Source organism: Protopterus annectens, chromosome 10.part0 (assembly GCF_019279795.1).
Source record: "Protopterus annectens isolate FY-2018-M chromosome 10.part0, PAN1.0, whole genome shotgun sequence".
In the NCBI taxonomy this organism is placed as follows: Eukaryota; Metazoa; Chordata; order Ceratodontiformes; family Protopteridae; genus Protopterus; species Protopterus annectens.
In genome coordinates this window covers 788,759,035-788,778,384 of record NC_056744.1, presented here as the reverse complement: position 1 = coordinate 788,778,384, position 19,350 = coordinate 788,759,035, and the positions used below count along the sequence as shown (strand labels likewise).

General features: G+C 39.9%; 1 protein-coding gene across 3 annotated transcripts in view; it reads left to right on the top strand.

Annotated features, from left to right (window-relative positions):
- Window positions 1–19,350, top strand: part of LOC122813345 (putative ferric-chelate reductase 1) — a 659,529-nt gene that overhangs the window by 59,699 nt on the left and 580,480 nt on the right. For all 3 annotated transcript variants that reach the window (XM_044085610.1, XM_044085611.1, XM_044085609.1), the window contains exon 4: window positions 14,350–14,473. In XM_044085610.1, coding sequence (XP_043941545.1) covers window positions 14,350–14,473 — 124 coding nt within the window. The remainder of the gene's footprint in view (window positions 1–14,349; window positions 14,474–19,350) is intronic.

Below are 19,350 nucleotides of genomic sequence, written 5' to 3'. Positions count from 1 at the left end.
GTGCGTGCGTGTTGTGTGTATGCTTTTTTTGGAAGGTTGGGCACTGGGCTGGCAACTCGACACCATAAAATTCCACTGCCATTAATTGTGTCAGCATAAAACCTGCACTGGAGGCACAGTCCCTGAAATAACTAAGTGAACAAATGAGTTTGTTATTAAGTTAAGAAGGAAACTGGAAACTGGTTTCTGTTTGACAGTTCCTATGCCTTGCACTTTAAAGCTTTTTAGCTTTATAATCCTCATTTGTTTTAATTGCTTTCATCTAAATTGGTTGATTGCTGTGAGTTATTTTAGTTAATTGAGGTGATATTTTGATATTTAAACTGTGTTGTTTGTTCTTTTGCAAGATCTGATGAAGCATGAATTGTTCACGTGAAAGCGCTTATGTTTTATCTCTGAATACATTTATACTGGATTTTAGGGCCGTGGTGGTCCCATCTTGTTTTTTCTTGATTACTTTTGGTCTTCTTGGTGAAGACCTTTGGGTAGCAGTTTGCACGTTTATTTTCATATTAACACTCACATTGTCAAGAATCTTTTTAATTATTAACTCTTTCTTTGTATGTGTAATATATGCATAAACTACAATAATTCTGTGTACTTGTTTTTTCCCTCTAACATCCAATATTTTCACTCTTCCTACTATTACTAAAGTACAATCCAAAATTTCTGTTTCCTGATTACTTTTGGTCTTCTTGGTGAGGACCTTTGGGTGGCAGTTTGCACGTTTATTTTCATATTTGTTTGTACTTGGTGCTACTGCAGCCACATGGCTGAAGCAGTGTCTCTGGAGTAGGAATATAACCCTGTAAGAATGGACATACAGACAAAATGAAATAATTTTATGCAGCAGAATAATCCCCTACTGAGTTTGGATTTGGAGCGTCCGCCTGCATCTCTGCTCACAGGTACTGTTGAAAATTTTCAAGAGTTTAGTGCTCTGTTAAAAGAGTTTGAAAATTATTTATATAAATTACAGAGGTTGGCTTGGCAGCGTCAGCATTTGGAAGCTAGAATTCATTTTCATGTTGTTCCACGTGGGATGAGGGTGTTGTGCATGCCGACGTATGGGGACACCCATCCCAAGCTGTTAAAAAGGTGGCAACAACTGAATATTGAACTGGGGTACAAATACATGAAGTTGTTGATTGAATATTTTGGCCCCATTGAGGAAGAACTAAACAAAAAGGTAGAAGCTTTGCATAAAGATCTGTTTTGCCATTATAAGAGTGATGTTTTCATGGACATGCTAGCAAATACCTACATGAATGTTTCATTGTACAGCAGTAGGCTACAGCAAACTAAGCAAAGTGAACTACAACGAGATTTTAAAGATTTTAGCCTTGGTAATGTCTTTGTTTGTCCAAGGAATAATACCGTCACCAATGTTGATGCAGATACTACCACTTGTAATGTTAACCTGGTTCCTGACTCGGTTGTGAATGGTGATGTGCATAACTTACTGGCTCCTCAGACGGTATTGACTCTTACCTCTGCTTTGTCTAAGTTAGTAACTGTTGCTAACAGCAATGTTTTGGTTGAGCATCTGTATCTTTCATCTGACCTGATACCGGGTCAGACGCCTCCACTTAATCTTTATTTAATCCTGCCTCTGATCCTGGTGCCAGACCCAAAGTGTCATCATTGCTGAACATGGATAATTGTTTGCCCTTGCCAGTGAAGGCACGTACAACGTCCCAAACGAGGTCGAGCAGTCGGGGCCGACGCAAGAGGGAGTATTCAGTGGAAGGCAGCAGCATGCATCGGCGAACCAGGAGATGAACAGTTTAATGTTTAATCTAACACATTTTAACCTCTGCTGAGTCTTCTCTGTTAGACAAAGAGTTGTCTTTTGTCCCTTCGACAAGTATGGATGTGACTGTTTTGCTCACAGATCTGTGGATGTTTGGGCGTAGTGTTGCACTGAAGTTAATACATTTAAAAGACACTATTGAGTGTACTGGACAGGGTTGCTCATTGAGACACAAGAGCTTGTATAATCCCGTATTACCAGCACATGTTAATTGCTTTATAAAAAGCTGTGAGAGGGATATATATATATATATATGAGGGTTTTTATAACAGGAATGCACGTAGATGCTCCTATTTTAATTTGAATACTGGCCAAAGAGAGGCCTTGTTGTCTCTACAGAATAATATTGACTTGATGATTAGGCCAACTGATAAGGGTGGGGGGATTTTACTCATGAATTATACTGATTATATTGTTGCTATATATGAGTTGTTACAAGACATAGAGACCTATATTGTTTTAGATGTCGTATAAGATCAGTAATTACGAACAACACCAACTCCACTTCTAACAGTGACTAAAGTATTGTTTTGATACTGTTTAGAGAGACTAGAGGAGGGATGTAAATTACACAAATTGTAAGATGATTACAACTGCCAATGATAAGGTTGGTTGCTGTCCAGTTAGGGGCTTAGTCACTGTTAGAATTGGAGTTGGTGCTGTTGGCAAGTAGGAGAGTTGAGTTATGTTTGATAAGCAGGATTACTCCTTTCCCTTTTCAACGATTTGATCTGTGCTTATAAAGTATAAGGTAGTTTGTATATAGTTGGAAAGGCAGATGTTGTCTTTTAATCATGTCTCTATTATGACTAGAATTGTAGGATTTTTGGAAGTTATCCAGGCTTTTAATGTGGTCCATTTTTTATTTATACTACCAGTATTCATGCAAGAAATTTTAAGGTTTTTGTTATGCAAGTTGAGCTTTATGTATTGTTAGGACCTGTGCAATGATTTCTTTTAGTGGAGTTTAGTGTTTGCATTGATCATGGGTTCAAGTGTATATTTCCAGAGTTAAGAGTCTTATGATGTTCTTTGTGTTTCACTATTGCAGTCATCACATCTGGGTTATCCCTGCCAGGGTAGCCCTCGGCCGGCCTGAATACCAGAGGCTTAGTATTTCTGCATCAGTTGCTGTATCTTCAAGATAATGTCAAGTCGTCAGTAGTATAAAGTAAGGCAGCCGACACCATTACATCAGTCTTTCTTGCCTTGGAGCCTGAAGCAGACGCAGTTCACGAGAGTGCCTCTTTGGTCTAGTGGTAAGACTTTTAAACAGATTCCAAACCAGGACTGCAACAGTGAATACACTCGAACATCTACATTTATGGTAAGTGTATACAGCTGTACTTTTCAAGTAGAGCATTATAACATTTGTATTGTTTTACAAATCTTGAGATGAAAAAAAATGGATTGAAGTAAATGGGTCCATAAGTGTTGTTGCTTTCTTATTTGAGTTATAAATTTGTTATAATGTTGTAGCTGGTTGGAAAATTTATATGGGGATTTGAAAGGCACTTTCGAAATGGGTCTTACAGTTTGTGGAACTGTTTTGAAGGAAATGAATCTGTAAAATACAGGATAATAGTTAAGATTATGATTAGTAGGCGTGTAATACCCATACTTAATGTGGGCATGTTTGTGTGTTTAATAGATGTTCTAGAGGAGTTGTGAATTACAGTTTATGGGCAAGGAAGAAACAAGAAACCCGGATCATGTATTGGAACAAAATTGTTGATGCAGTAGTTTAGAGTTGGAGCAAATGCATACATAGCTGGAGTAATTTTGTATGACAACTCGGTACAAATAATGGGATAGATATACGAGTGTCCCGGATTAGTGGGATAATGTTTAACGAAGGAGGTAACTTTTTTGTACTGATAGGAATGTGGCAGCCAGAGAACATACTGAGATAGTGGGAGCAACGTTGAAAGAAGGAGAAAATAGAGTACCTGAAATGTGGAAACTGAATGGCAGAAAGATTAGACTTGTATATAGCAAGTCCAAGATGCCATTTCTTGGAATATTCCCCTTTATCTGAGGTATGGCAATCTTGGCATTAATATTGATGTATATGTTTGCAGGGTGTGGGGATCTTGCCCCCCCCCCCCAGTTTTAAGTAGAAGAGTGATTTTCAAGAGTCGCTCTTTTTTGGCTTTTTGGCGATCAGCATTTTGATTGCCAACATTTCAATAGGGAGCAAAAAATAGACTGTACTGAGAGAAATATAACATTCAGTAGTATTTTTTTAATCTGAGTATAGGAGTATATAGGTTCATGGGTTGTAAATATCAAATGATAGATATGAAAAAGAAAGGGGGTGAATTACTTTAGTGTTTATTTACAACAGCAATTTATAATTAGAGGACATAAAATAGCATGTGAAATGTAGTAGGAATGTGATTTTAGAAAAAAAAAAAAACAGTGTGTAATGTTTTGTCGAAAGTTTGCAATGGAAAGACATAATTGAGGCAGGTTAAGGGATATGTAGATGTTGAGATCTCAGTGGAAAGAGTATTTATGCAGTTATGAGAATATGGAAAGGGGAGAGGGATGGGAGGGGATATCAGTGAAGAGAATAAGTTAATAAAATAGGGGAAAGTGTTTAGTAGTTTGAGGAGAAAATGTGGTTGGCCTTACTGGGTAGAAAGTGGGTTGTGTGTGAATTGGAAGTGTGATGAAATATAAATGTAATGATATGAGATGTGTGGGAATAGGGGTAGGGTAGAGAGTGCAGCAAAACAACACATAGTGAAGCGGGGTTAATCCCCCTTCAGCCTCTGGCAAGAGCAGTCAGTAAGAGGCATTTGCTTGTAGAAGTTTACAGTCACAAATATAAATTCTGCACGTTTAAAGAAATCAGAGAAAGTAGGAGTAGCTAGAATGCTTTTTATTCTGTAGTGTAAGACCCCAAAACAGAGAGGGCAGTTAGCATCAGGAAACTCCAGAGATACCCAGGAAGCAGTGAGGAAACTCTTTAATGAAAAGGGCATTCTCTCCTGTCTTCTCCTGATGAACTTAGAAATAAACCTGGCTTGCAACTATTGCAACTATTTTAGACTGATGTATTATTATATGAGAGCACTGTTTACTACTTGATGCTTGCAGCTGCTGGTGCTTACTGTGTTTTTAAATTAATGTGTTAAGTGCTGGGAGGAGAGTCCAAATTTATTCTGAAATCTTAATCAGGAGATACTTGCTTCCCACACACACAGAAAACTCTTTTATGTTATCTGGAGCAGATACTTTGTGTTTACATGCTGTAGAAAATTAAAATCAAAAGATATTTTTTAAGTATGTGAATGTGCACTACCATTTGTTTAAATACATTTCGTGGGACATTATTACTTTTCATTTATCCAATGTGTATCAGTGGCCCTGGAACCAGTAGTGTTGTAGTATTTCCCACAAGGCAACAAAGCAGTGGTCCTGAGACCCTGTATTATTCTAGTAATTCCCCTCAAGGTATTTTAGAGTTATAGTAATATACCTTCTCCAAATCAAAACAATGTATGTACATGGTCATCAGACTTCTCATAACTCCTCCAAAATCTGTACAATTGTTCCCTTGCCAAGAGAGAATATACATTACTCCTACTGAATCAGATGTTCTACTGTTGGATGAAGTCTCCTTTCCAACACCCTGGAATATGCTTTCCCAAGCAGTTTGTGTAATGAAACCTCTGTACTTGGAAAACATTCCTCCTTTTTTAAAATGGAGACCATTAACTCAGTTTGACATTCCAGCTTATGGCATGCATGTGCATGTGTCATGTGTGTATGTATTAGTATTGGGATCCATATTGGTTAGTCTGCATCTGACAATCTTCACTAATTCAGCCATAGACAGAGTGACAGATTGTGGGTTATGTAAAATTAGGAAACATGTTCATAGATAATACAGACTGTATAATATTACAAGGATTTTTTTTTTACTATTCATTTTTAATTGAAGGAAAAAACAATGTGGCAATTTGGGCAATTAAGTCTATTGATATTTTGGAATTAGAAACCCTGATATGCTTGGGGAAAAGTACTGTGTAAAGTTAAAATGGTTAGCAAGTTCTGAGTATTACTGTGAATCACATTATCATTTATATTATATTATGAGAATATTGTATCTAAACCCATTCAAATGTTTTGTTTGAGCTGCTCAGGTCTATGAACTGGAAGTTATTTTGTTGAAAAGTACTTTCTTGATGTAGTGTTTATTATGCAGGGATGAGCCAAAACTTGTTTTAAACAGCCATTTGGATAGCTAAATAGCAGAACATCTAAAATGCAAAGTGTTTAGCTATGGGAAGAAATGCTAGTACACAAAACAGAGGACTTTCTTTACGTTGTTACCATTAGAAGACTGATGGCAAGACTGACAACATTTAAAAACATCACTAATGAACAATCATAATGTTTAGCAAGGGCTACTGTATTTGGTTGTATCTTGTCATATCCATAGTTTAAAAACATCACTAATGAACAATTATAATGTTTAGCAAAGACTACTGTATTCAGCTGTGTCTTGTCATATCCATATGGATGACTGTATAGGTTGGCAAATGTACATTAGCCAGTTGATAAATGGGCAGTTGTCAAACAGTGGCTCCGAAGGAATTTTATCACACTATGTACAGCAGTCAGAGGGCAGTACGGTGTGGATGTGTGCTCTACCTCGTGTTTGTCAGTCATTTCAACAATAGTCTCATAGTAATCTTCATATTTTGTTGAACTAGAGGAGACTGAACAATTTCAGTTCAGAATTATTGCAGTGATACTACCCACACTACAACAGTGCCTTTTGTAAGGGCATAGATCTGATACTGCATGCCTTGTACACAGTGTGACATTAGTAATCATCCTGTCCCAGATCTGGCATACATTGACCACTCCTCCTATTTGTAAAACTGCCAGTTATGAAATGTAATCTAGAGAGGACATGGTCCAATCTGAGAACCCTGCCATGGTGCTGATCAGTCCTTGTGCAAGCATACATTTTGCTGTGTGATAGATAATTTACATTTGTTTCTTTTTGTTGACTACATTGACCTTTCTAAGCAAGTACTACTGTCAGAAGTAACAGGAAGAAAAACACTTCAGGACTTCTGAGTTGTGTACCATCCTATGGATTACAGAAATAAGCTCTGGTACCAATACTTACTATTCAGTTATAGTGATTGTTGCAAATTACAAGCAAATCCTTACCCACATAATACTTGTTTCCATGCATATGGTTTTTTGTGTGCTTGTTTTTTTGTGTGTGTGTGTGTGTGTGTGTGTGTTTAATATGATATCTTTTATGTTTACATATACACAGCATAAGCTAAGCTTTACTTCCTTTTGCTGTTATTTTCAACAAGATGAAAGTTTCACTCCTCTCCTTCTATGCAGTTATTAGGCGGTCTATAACTTTGGCTTTTTAACATGCCTGTCCACTAGTGATGCATGTTAGTACCTCCCAAGGTACTGGACCATATCATTGAGTGATATCAATTCCTTGTTGTACATCTTTTGCCATCCTGAGTGTTATTGACGGCAAGTTTTTTACACAATTCACAATAACTTATTTAGTTTTAGAAGACATTCTTGAACAAACCAGTATGTGAGAGCTAATTACGTTCCTTTGTGTGCACTATACAAAAGATTACCCTCTCGGTGTTATGTGACAGTCACAGTACCAGTAGAACATCATCATATGAAACACTTCAGCATGTTCTATTGTTAACATAATCAATTAACTCAACATTGGAGTGCATAGAGGATTGTGATTATATTCCAAAACTGCAGAAAAAATAAATCTGTCAAGTGCTACTGTAGCATGACACCCAACCATAATACAGATGCATCGTAATAGGTACACCCCCCCCCCCCCACTAGGTGCTGTTATAATCAGGTCTCACCTAAAGGACTTTCCTTCATTCTCAGTTGTGCCTGAATATCTTGCCTCATATTTTTGTTCTTTCAGAACAGCATTGCAGTCTATAAGTAACATATTTAACCAAGTTACAGCAACATTTAAAAACTGCCCATAATGTTCACCCTTTATCACCTGTCATCCCAGAGGTCTTAAACAAAATAAGTACATTCTCTGTGTCTGACTGCACTCGCTAAGTGCTCTACTGGCTTTCAAAGCTACACTTTGCGATTTTTTGTAAACTGCTAGTATATGAAGTAGATACAATTCCATAGGTTCATAGGTTCATACTAGGCTATCTGCCCTAGGGCATTTATAAGCCTAGCCAGAATGTGTTTGGCTTTCGCCACCCATTTTAAATTTATTTTGCTATGCCCTTTTTCGAGGTTAGTATACTGTGCCTCTGTCTAACAGTGACACAGAAGTGATACCCGGGGTAAACCTACGATCTCCCATCCACTCATCAAGATTACACTTGAAGAGAGTCAATGAGGGACTCTGCCTAACCTGGACTGGGATTTTATTCCAGAGTGAAGGGAGCCTCTGGGTTATGAATCTGTCCCTCCAGCATGTCCTATTTCAGTGCTGAGGTTCAAGTCTCTCGAGCGTGTAGCTCGATGGGATTTGGATTTTCTGAGATGCAGCATGTCCATTAATTCCGGGTTGGACATGGCTTTATACATCAGGCACAGATCACCTCTGAACAGGCGGTATGCCACTAAGTAGAGCTGGAGTTTCTTTAACCGGGCAGCATATGGCATCTGTTTGAGCCCTTTGATCCTCTTGGTGAGGTACTTTTGGGGTCTTTCCAGTTGCTGCAGGTGTCTGGTAAGGTACATCCCAAAAGGGGCATTGTACTCAATTACGGGCCTGATGAGGGATGAGTAAAGAGGCACGATGACCTCCCCTGATCTAGATGTGAATCCCTTCATGATTAGGTGGGCTATATAAAATGTTTTTCTAACCACTTTGGCCACATGGTTGTCAAATGAGAGATTGCTATCAACTTGGGTCCCCAGGTCCCTAATTACTTCTTCTGTACTTAATGGATTACCACCTATGTGGTAATTTGTGGGCACTTTGTTTTGCCAAAGGGATGACTATACACTTTTTGGCATTTAGCTTGAGGCCATGGCTCTGGCACCAGTTGTCTGTTTCTATGAGGCCCTTTTGGAGGATGCTTGTGTCGGCTGGAGAATCGATTATGGCGCCCAGTTTGCAGTCATCTGCGGACTTGGTCAGCCACAGTCCTTCCGTGTTGGCCTGTACCTCCGAGAAATATATACCGAACAAGAGAGGTCCCAGGACTGAGCCTTGTGGGACACCACTTGTAACTGGTTTGGAGTCTGACATGGCCCCAGCAATTCTAACCATATGGGTTTTGTCCTTGAGCCAGTTTGCAATCCATCTAGTGACATAGGGGTTTATATTTAAGCTGGTGAGCTTATCTATAATGCCCGAGTGGGGTATTGTATCGAAGGCTTTTGCGAGGTCCAGGTAGGCTGTGTGGACCACCTTCCCCTCGTCAATGGCCTTGGTGACTGTTTCAAAGAAATAAACCAGGTTTAAGAGGCAGGATCTGCCCTTAACAAAGCCGAACTGGGTAGGATCCAGTGTCTGTAGGTCCCCAATATCTTTATTTATGAGGTCCATGATGATCCTTTCCATAGCTTTGCAGACCAAGCTAGTCAGGCTTATGGGGCGATAGTTTCCAGGATCCGTTGAGGCACCACCTTTATGGAGAGGGACCACTGTTGCTGTACGCCACTCTTTGGGCACATATCCTGTAGTAAGGCTGAGATTGAACAGTAGTTTTATGTTTGGGTTTAGCTCTTCTTGGAGTTCATGTAGGACGCAGCCCGGGACACCGTCTGGTCCCATTGATGCTGTGTTTTTTGCTTTGGAGAGTTGCATCGCAAAGAATTCTGATAGCTTCACCCATCTTATCTATTGTGTGTGCTTAACATAGATGCAAAGATTCACCTCTCAAACTTTGCTCTTGAGGTGAATTTCTTGGCATCCGTGTCTCAAATGCATAATAATATGGTTACAGCTGGAGACCCAGTCATAATCCTCTGTTAAAGACATCTTTATGAAAAAGGGGACTAGGACAAATCTAGAGTAGTAAAGATTCATAAGTCTATTCTTTTGTTTGGAAGGTAATAGAGGCGGTTATTTTGGATATGTTGTCAGAAGTGGAAAGACTGGGAATTAGAATCCTATATAAACATGCATATGAGGTCTATAACTACTGTCTCATAATATTCTACAATAACATAGTCACTATAAATGAAACTGTGTTGGTATGTAATTTATGTAGACATATCTTCAGCCTTTTAAATGGTCATAGACAAAACACGGATCAGTAAATTAGAACAGGTTGGCATTAATGTAATTTTGATAATGTGGAGAGATATATGGCATACATGCAGGACATGGCAAGTGTTGTCTTACAACAAATGGACAGGTGAAATTCTGGATTCCAGAGTATTCTGCAGAGCTCTATCCTGGGTCCATAGCTGTTTAAGTTGTATCCTTCTGATTTATCTTTTTGATCTGAGGTGCTCTACAGACTGTATGTAGATGACTTCAAAATGGGAAAAACATTAACATTTGTTATGAATAAGACTTGTCTGCAAAATAACTCTCTTAAAATGGGCAGTTGAGTACAGGAGAATAATATGCTATTATAAATACATAGACAACTAAACATATAGCATTTGGGAAACATAGTTTGAAGGGTGAGTATTTAATGCAGTCACACAGTGATTGAAACTGTGAACTAATTTTAGGACATAGGCATATGGGTAGCTCTATCTTGGAGCTTTACTAATTATATCAAAAATTAGTATTAATAACACTATAGCCTGTGTAAAAAGATGTATGTCTTGAAAATCATTAATGATTAAATCAATGTTGGTAATTAACCAAACAAGTATATGGAATAATAATATGGAAACTTTGTAGGAAAATTTGCATGACTAAATTAGAACAAGTTCAGTGGACATATACTAATGGTATAAATAGATATGAAAGTCTGTTAGATAATATCTGCACTTGTACAGTGCATAACACAGATATTTAAGAAGAGACCTTATCCAGGTATGTAGGTATTTGGAGACCACTACTCCTGGGATTGATTGAGATTATCCTGGAGTAGAAGAGAAGCATTGTAAATGGTTATATAGTAAAGACCGATGTGCTGATGGTTCTTGAGGAGATTAGCTGATTGCTGGAAGAGCCTAACACATTATAAAGTGACTGTTTTGGTATATTGGCAGGATACCATGCCTAAAATACTTGTATATATGTATGTATGTCCAGTAATAGGCCCCTGGACAGTACATATGTCCAGGCATCTCTGTGCAGCCATATAATTATAACACAACAAAAGAAAGGAGTGCCACTGTACAGTGAAGTTATTTCATAGAATCAAAGGAAGTTATAAGGCTATTGACCCTGAGGCCCTTTTGAGGCTCGCCAAGAGTTTAGCCCATGTTTAGACAAGTCAGTACCCGATGCCCATGTCCAGCAGGGACACAGGTGGAATCCCACGGGTGCATTTTCTGTTTCCCATCCAGTTATACAGGTTGCACTTAAAAAGGGGTAAAGAGGTACTCTGCTTGATATGGAGAGGGGGTCTGTTCCACAGATGGAGGTTGATGTCTCAAATATATAATAATATGGTTACAGCTGGAGACCCAGTCATAATCCTCTGTTAAAGACATCTTTATGAAAAAGGGGACTAGGACAAACCTAGAGTAGTAAAGATTCATAAGTCTATTCTTTTGTTTGGAAGATAATAGAGGCAGTTATTTTGGATATGTTGTCAGGAGTGGAAAGACTGGGAATTAGAATCCTGTATAAACATGCATATGAGGTCTATAACTACTTTCTCATAATATTCTATTTCACAGATAGGGGGGTTTCTGGGACACAAATCTGTCCTGCCAACAAGTCTTGTTGATATCACAGACCAGGTTGAGTCCACACATGTGGGTTACTCGAGTGGAGCTTGTCTTGTGGATATGCAGCAGTCCCATCAAGGTGGGGTCTTAGATTGCCTTGTATGTCAAACAGAGGTCGCGTGTATCAAACTGAGTAGAGGGATAGGGCTTTTAGCCTATCTGTGCATCGTAGATGTTTAAGGCCCTGGATTCCTCTGGTGAGGAGCTTCTGTGGTCTCTCCAGGTGCTGCATGTGCTTTGCGTGGTACATACCAAACAGGGCATTGTACTCAATAATGGGCCTTATAAGGGAGGAATACAGGGATGTTATGATGACCTTGCCCTGGATGAGATACCCTTACTTATGAGGTCTGGCCATGTAGAAGGCTTTCCGTACAATGGAAGCAACATCATGGTCAAAAGTCAGGTTGCTATCAACCTGGGTGCCCAAATACCTCATGACTGATTGTGTGAGTAGGATGTTGTTATTAATGTGATAATTTGTGGGGACGTCACTTTCCCCAAAGGGAATGATGATGCATTTATTGGTATTAAGCTTGAGGCCATGTTTCCCGACACCAGTCGTTTGTCTTGGTGAGACCCTCTTGGAGGATGTCCACATCACTAGGAGAATTGATGACAGCACCCAGCTTGCAGTCATCTGCAGATCTGGTCAGCCATAGCCCACTGGTTTTGGCCTGCATCTCAGAAAAGTATATCCCAAATAACAGTGGCCCCAAGACTGAACCCTGGTGTATGCCACTTGTTATGTGTCTTCTGCTTGATGTTACTTCCCCTATTTTAAATAGGTGGGTTCTATCAGTGAGCCAATTTGCTATCCATCTGGTAACATATGGATTGATGCCTAGTTAAGAAAGTTGATCTATTATGCCCAAGTGGGGAATAGTGTTGAAAGCTTTGGCCAGGTCAAGGTAGACTGTGTGCATTGTCTTCCCCACGTCCATAGCTTTCGTGACCTGTCTCAAAGAAGTCGACCAAATTTAACAGACATGATCTCCCCTTGACAAAGCCAAACTGTGCGGGGATCAAGTGTTTGGAGTTTGCTAATGTCCTTGTTAATGAGGTCCATGATAATCCATTCCATAGTCTTGCAGATCAGGCTAGTTAGGCTGTGATGGGTCTATAATTTCTTGGATCGGTGGACACTCCACCTTTGTGCAAAGGAGGAATGACAGTGGCTGTCCTCAACTCAGCTGGGACAAAGCCGGTACTGCGGCTTTAGTTTAATAGGGGACCTAATGGTGCTGCAAGTTCCTGCCCAAGTTCACATAGGATGCAGCCTGGGATGTTATCGGGTCCCATGGAGACTATTTTCTGCCTTTGAGAGAGCAGTGATCACCTGTTCCCTAGATATAAGGGGAAGGGTGCAGGTACTGGGGATGTCCTCATTTACTGATGGGGGGGGGGCAGTGGGGTGAAGTTTTTGCTGAATCGGTCAGCCAGCAAGTTTGCTATATCTACGGCATCTGTGTATGTGGTGCCCTTGACCAGCAGTCCTGAACAGATCTGGGTGATTCCTTTGAAGTTGCATACATATGTGAAGAAGGCCTTATGATTGTCTCTAGTAGATGTTGTCAATTTGGACTTGAAGTTTGCTGAAAAAAGGGGAAAAAATTTCTTAAGTAATGTCATTGTATTCGCAATTGTATTAATATGTTATAGATTATTCATGATAGTGGGCTTCTAATTTTGTTACTCTTGCTCCAACCTTATGAACAGCAATGTGCCCATGAGAAAATATAACTTGTACTCCTCCTATGAACTACTGTCATATTGGGGTTACACTCTGCTTCTCATTTATTTGAATTATATATGCTGAATGTTTTAGTATTTCACTGCAAGAAAATGCAAATAATGGCAACTAAGTGGTCAGATGCTACAAAGGTCTTGGCTATGTAGAGATTAAATGGCTTGGGATGCGTTCTCTTTCTCTTACAGACGTCATAAAAGGTTGGAATCTCTATGTCATTTAAAAATCTGCATCTATTTTTGTAATTTGCTAGAGACTGAAAACTCGGTACATTTGCGCAATACACCAGTTACTGGATAAGGATTGCTACGATTTAAAATAAATGTCATGGTTTCCCAAAGTAGTAGCCACATGAGATATGATATGATATCTGCTAAAATTAAGATGGAGTTTTCTGAATAAGAAAAGACATTCAGCATATTGGCTGACTGAATAATGCTGATAAGGAGAACCACATTTTGAAAAAAAAAACCTCTTGGATAAAATGACTAGAAAATAAAGACTCATTATATATTTTAATATAAATCAATTAAAATTATTTTAAGTATGCCACTTTTTTAGATTGGCATTGAATGGTTGTTGTCCTTATGTGTTTGCTTTACTATAATCTACAATGTGTAGTTGCTAGCTGTTTTGGTTTTCAGTTTAAAGCACACAAGAATGGAAGAATTGTTTATTTTATATACGAGCATCACCAATGCATGTGTATAAGTGTGTGTGCATATATGCATGTGTGTGTGTGTGTGTGTGTGTGTGTGTGTGTGTGTGTGTGTGTGTATATATGTATATATATATATATATATATATATATATATATACATACACACACACACACACACACACACACACACACACACACACACTGTTTTAAGGTATTAATTAAACAAAAATTGACTTTCTGTTCTGCTTTCAGAGCCACTGTTGTACAGTCTAAAAGAATATACTGGTCCAATATTCTTGGTCCAACACTAAAGAGTACCAGGCAAGGTACTTCTGGATCATTACAAATGCAATCAGTGACTTCTGCTCCAGATTTGGTAAGTAGAAAATGTTAAAACCTGCCCTATAGCTCTGTACAAAATAAACATTTCCAAGTTCCATATTCACAACCAGTTGTAGTGCAGAATAAACTATTTTTTTTTTATAAAAGAAAAATGAACAACCATGCTACCCACTGAGCGAATGTTCCGCTACCAAAATAACAGATAATGAAACAACACGATAGTATAAGGTAGTCGGAACAACCACAATAAGGATAAACTTCCAACATTCACATTAGCAAAGAAGATAGGATTCCAGCTTTCACAGTAACAGTACGTCTTTATTCGTGCAAAGACATACTGTTACTGTGAAAGCTGGAATCCTATCTTCTTTGCTAATGTGAATGTTGGAAGTTTATCCTTATCGTGGTTGTTCCGACTACCTTATACTATCGTGTTGTTTCATTATTTTTTTTTTTATGTTGAGCTTCTTGATTGACCTATATTTGCATAAAGTTGTTATGCTGGCCAGAATAGTACAGCATATTTCAAGGCTAAAGTAACCAAAGGTTTTTAAATGTCATATGTGAAAAGTACAATACAGTTCTTTTATCCTCAAAAGTGTATTCTTCTAGATGATCTTTAATTATTTACTTTTTTACCCTCCTCATTTTAGTTAGCAGTATCAAAGATTTGAATGCTTTGCTGAAAATCTTGGTTACCATGTTTTTTTTATTAAAAGTTGTGGGAAAATGTATGCAGGATTAAATGAATCATTAACATAATACAGGATTAAATGAATCATATGATAATGCTGTGGAAAAGTTAATGGGAAGATGGGGCACATATGAATGGGTTGCACACTCTGAGAAGAAATGGCAAAAGCTGTTGAGCAGACTTTCTAATCTGAAGACTGCCAGTGCTATGGGACCAATGCATGAGATGGCTTAATAGGTGGTATGGAAGTCCACTGCAAGTGCACATGTGTTGACAGGTGAGAGATGGGAGCGACTGGAAGTGTGGAGGAGCAGTGGCAGGTAACTTACATTTGAAGTAGGAATGTTAATCTGTAGTCAAATCTTGAAAATAGCCTCAGTATAGAACAAGCCCCATTTGGACTAGGAGTACTTAAATTCCCTAACTGGGTGAAATATGGCGGCAAATTACATGCTAACTTAAAGTTGTTTAAGAAAACTGGCTTAGAAATGTTGGAGCACCTCATTTCAGATTACAGGGTTAAGACTAATGTCATTTAAAGGAAATGAGGCTTTTAAATGAAGAGATCAAGAAAAATGGTGACTTTCTTTTTTGCAGTGCACAGTATAATGGCATTTCAGCTAAAGTTAACAGAATGCTACTATCTTAAATAGAAAAGGAATTAAACAGAGATGCACAAGCATATAAAGCTTACCCAATTAAGGTCAAAGGACAAGAAGTAAGTAATTTTAATCAAATTTCAACCAGTACTGTGTATGAATCCAACAAGAACAGAGAACAGGCAATTAATGAACAAATCATCTTCTTCTTCTTTCGGCTTTTCCTGGTTAGGGATTGCCACAGCGGATCCATCTGTCTCCTCATGATTGGCAGTGGAGTTTTACGGTGTCGAGTTGCCAGCCCAGTGCCCAACCTACCACAGAAGACACACACACACTCACACCTAGGGCCAATTTAGAGTGTCCAGTCCACCTACTGCATGTCTTTGGGATGTGGGAGGAAACCGGAGCACCCGGAGGAAACCCACAGGACCACAGGGAGGACATGCAGACTCCACACAGAAGGCACCCCAGCTGAGAATCGAACCTCTTGCTGTGAGGTGGCAATGTTAACCACTACACCACCGTGGCAGCCCAATTAATGAACAAAGCATATGTAATGCAAATGGACCATACCTCTCAACCATACCAAATTCCTGGATAAATAACAGTTTTGAGGGCAAAATACTGGGATGCCACAAATTCCCCAGTGGCCTCTTTAATATCCGAATTTCCTACATTTTTTTTTTTATTATTTTTTTACTACTGACGTCATCACGTGCAGGACATGAGTAATGACATCAGCTCCATGAAGCAGACAGCCTGCCATTCATTAATTTACTTGTGGAACTTGCACTTGCACAATACAGTGCATCTTAATTCACTTGCGGACTTTGCACAGCATGCACATCGTCTTTCCCCAGCTCAGCTTCTCAGGTAAAAGTGAAAAAGAATCATTACTTTTCAAAGACACAGTCAGCACTTAGCATACAGGCATCGCAGCTTCACTTTTACTTAATGGGTGGGCAGCTTTCTGTGTGTGTGTGTGTGTGTGTGTGTGTGTGTGTGTGTGTGTGTGTGTGTGTGTGTGTGTGTGTGTGTGTGTGTGTTTGCGTGCTGAGCTTTTAGACTGGATGTTTACTTAATAGGTTCATAGGTAGGTTAATGGCAGCTTTTGGTGGGAAAGACTGTTTACTTAATGCAGTTTCAAAATCACAGCATTATTTACTTAACAGCAGCTTCACTGTATTATTATGTACTTAACGACAGCTGACTTTCATTGTCTTACTCTGCTTTTACTTAACAGGAATAATGATCACTTGCAGAAGCTTTCCGTGCACTATGCAGGCATTGCTTTACTGGTTTCCTCGTCAGCTAGCTTACTTTCACTGTGTTATTTACTTACCAGCCTTTCTGTGCAGGCATCGCAGCATCATTGTGTAATTACTTTGGCTTTTACTTTCAGCTTGTGTATGTGGAAGCTTTTGGGGGGCTGCCTTTTCAAAGTCAGAACTTAGCATGTGCATCACATTAACAGCAGCTTGCACAGCACGTCCTTCCCCAGCTCAGCTTTCTAAAGTGAGAGAATCATCCAGGGTAAAAGTGGGAGAATCAATAGCAGCTTAAGCTTCACTTTTATTTTCACTGTGTTATTTACTACAGCAGCTTGCAGAAGCTTTCCATGCAGGCATTGCTGTGTGTGTTAATGGCAGCTTTAATGGCAGGTTTGTTTTACTTTTTACTTAACAGTTACGGCAGCTAGGTTTACTTCGGATCTTACCCTGTGTATGTGCTTTGGAGTTTATTTATTTACTTAACAGCTTTCACTGACAGCAGCTTGCAGAAGCTTTCCGTGCAGGCATCGCTGTTTGTGTTAATGTCAGCTTGCAGAAGCTTTCCAGTCACTGTATGTGTTAATGGCAGCTAGGTTTACTTTGGCAGGCAGCTTTGTTTAAATAGCAGCTAGGTTTACTTTGGCAAGCAGCTTTGTTTAATGGCAGCTAGGTTGGTTTACTTTGGCAGGCAGCTTTGTTTAATGGCAGCTGTGTAAAATGCCCCCAGTTAGGTATAGCTGGTGGTTAGAGACTCAAACCCTTTACCTTAGGTACAGGCAGCAAGAGCCTAGATTCTCTACCCACACCACCACCACTTGTGGTTTAAGGAGTTAACCATAGATGTTATGTGATCTTCTGAATGATGGGTTGGGCCGATCCGCCGAAACTCCAGGTTCATTACTTATGCCATGCCAAAGTCTCTTTGGCTGAGCTGACTTACTATATCCCAGGACCACCCACCACCCCCAGATCTCGTTTGTCTTCCCTCTGAAGGCGTGGTCTCGAGCTGGCTGGGCTAAGTAGTTTATTAAACTAACTTTCTGTCAATTGTTGTTGAGTTCAGTTTGTTTTCGTTGTCCATTCAGGGGGGCCTCCTTCCGACTGTTAATATTTTTGAATTACAGGGTCTAAATAATTGTTCAAATTGGGTTAGAGTTACCTGTTTTTTACAGAAAGAGTGGCTTTTATTTATTATTGTAGCTTTATATAGTAGTTAAAATTTAGTGTGTACTCCTGTCAGAGTGACTAGATTTGTGTATCAACATGTCTCAACCCCATACCTCTGTCCTCCAGGAGAGGAAAATAAATTGATTCTCAAAGGCTTGATGCTCCAAAGACTTTTCCAGTCCCCAGTCTTCCAAAAGTTTGTTTCCTCCCCTTTGGCCTTGGGCCTCAGCCTCCCCTGGGTGTCTCCGCCCGACGAGCCAGCTCTGGATTTTTGTCGGAAGGCGTGGCCATGGGGTGGCATCTGCTACACAACAGATCCATCCTCTAATAAGGAGTCTAGGGTATAGGCACATTTACAGGCTTCAGAGGGATCTGGTCAAGGAGTTGTCAGACGCAGCTCTCTCAGTTGCTGGCAGTTCTATCCCTAACCAATTGCTATTGCTAACTCTTCCATTAGGCTCATTTCTTATGCGGGGTAGAGCGCTATGCGCGGCTCGTCTACTTAGGATGTTTTCGCTTGTTGTGTCAGTGCACGGGAGGCCTTCAAGTCTTCCTTGCCGAGCTCCCTTTGATGGGGTCTCATTGTTTGGACCCAAGGTGAAAAGACACCCTTACCCGCTGTGAGCAAGAGAAGGCCAAGTGTTCAAAATAGGGGGAGAAAATGTCAAAAAGAGGGAAAGTTTTTGAAGATTCCCGTCCAGAGGCAGAGGGCAGGAGACGAGAGGCCAGGGTCCCAGCAGGGCCCAGGAGGCCAGAGAGGACCGAGATTCCTGAGACCGTCGCGAGTCCTCAGCCTCCCACATGAGGCACGACGCCGACATTCGGATTGCCTGCCTGTGTCGCTTGTCCGTCGTGTGTCCCTGCCCTAGAAGCCTGGGAGTGGTGGGAGTCAATCTCACTCAGGAATTGCCGGAGGTTACACCATCCCATTCAAGTCCTCACCCCCCCTCCCCCCCCCCAGAATCCCCCAGACCCACACCCCAGTCAAAGAAAGGAAAGCAGCAGAAGCTTCAAAGCTGCTAGAAAAGAGTCATCCCAACGGGTCCCACAGACCAAATCGGATCAGAAATTACTCCAGGTTCTTTTTAGTGCCAAAAGACAGGGACCTGAGACCAATATTGGATCTCAGCAGACTAAACCTATAAATCCAAATTCGAATGGTCACGTTGCAATCCAT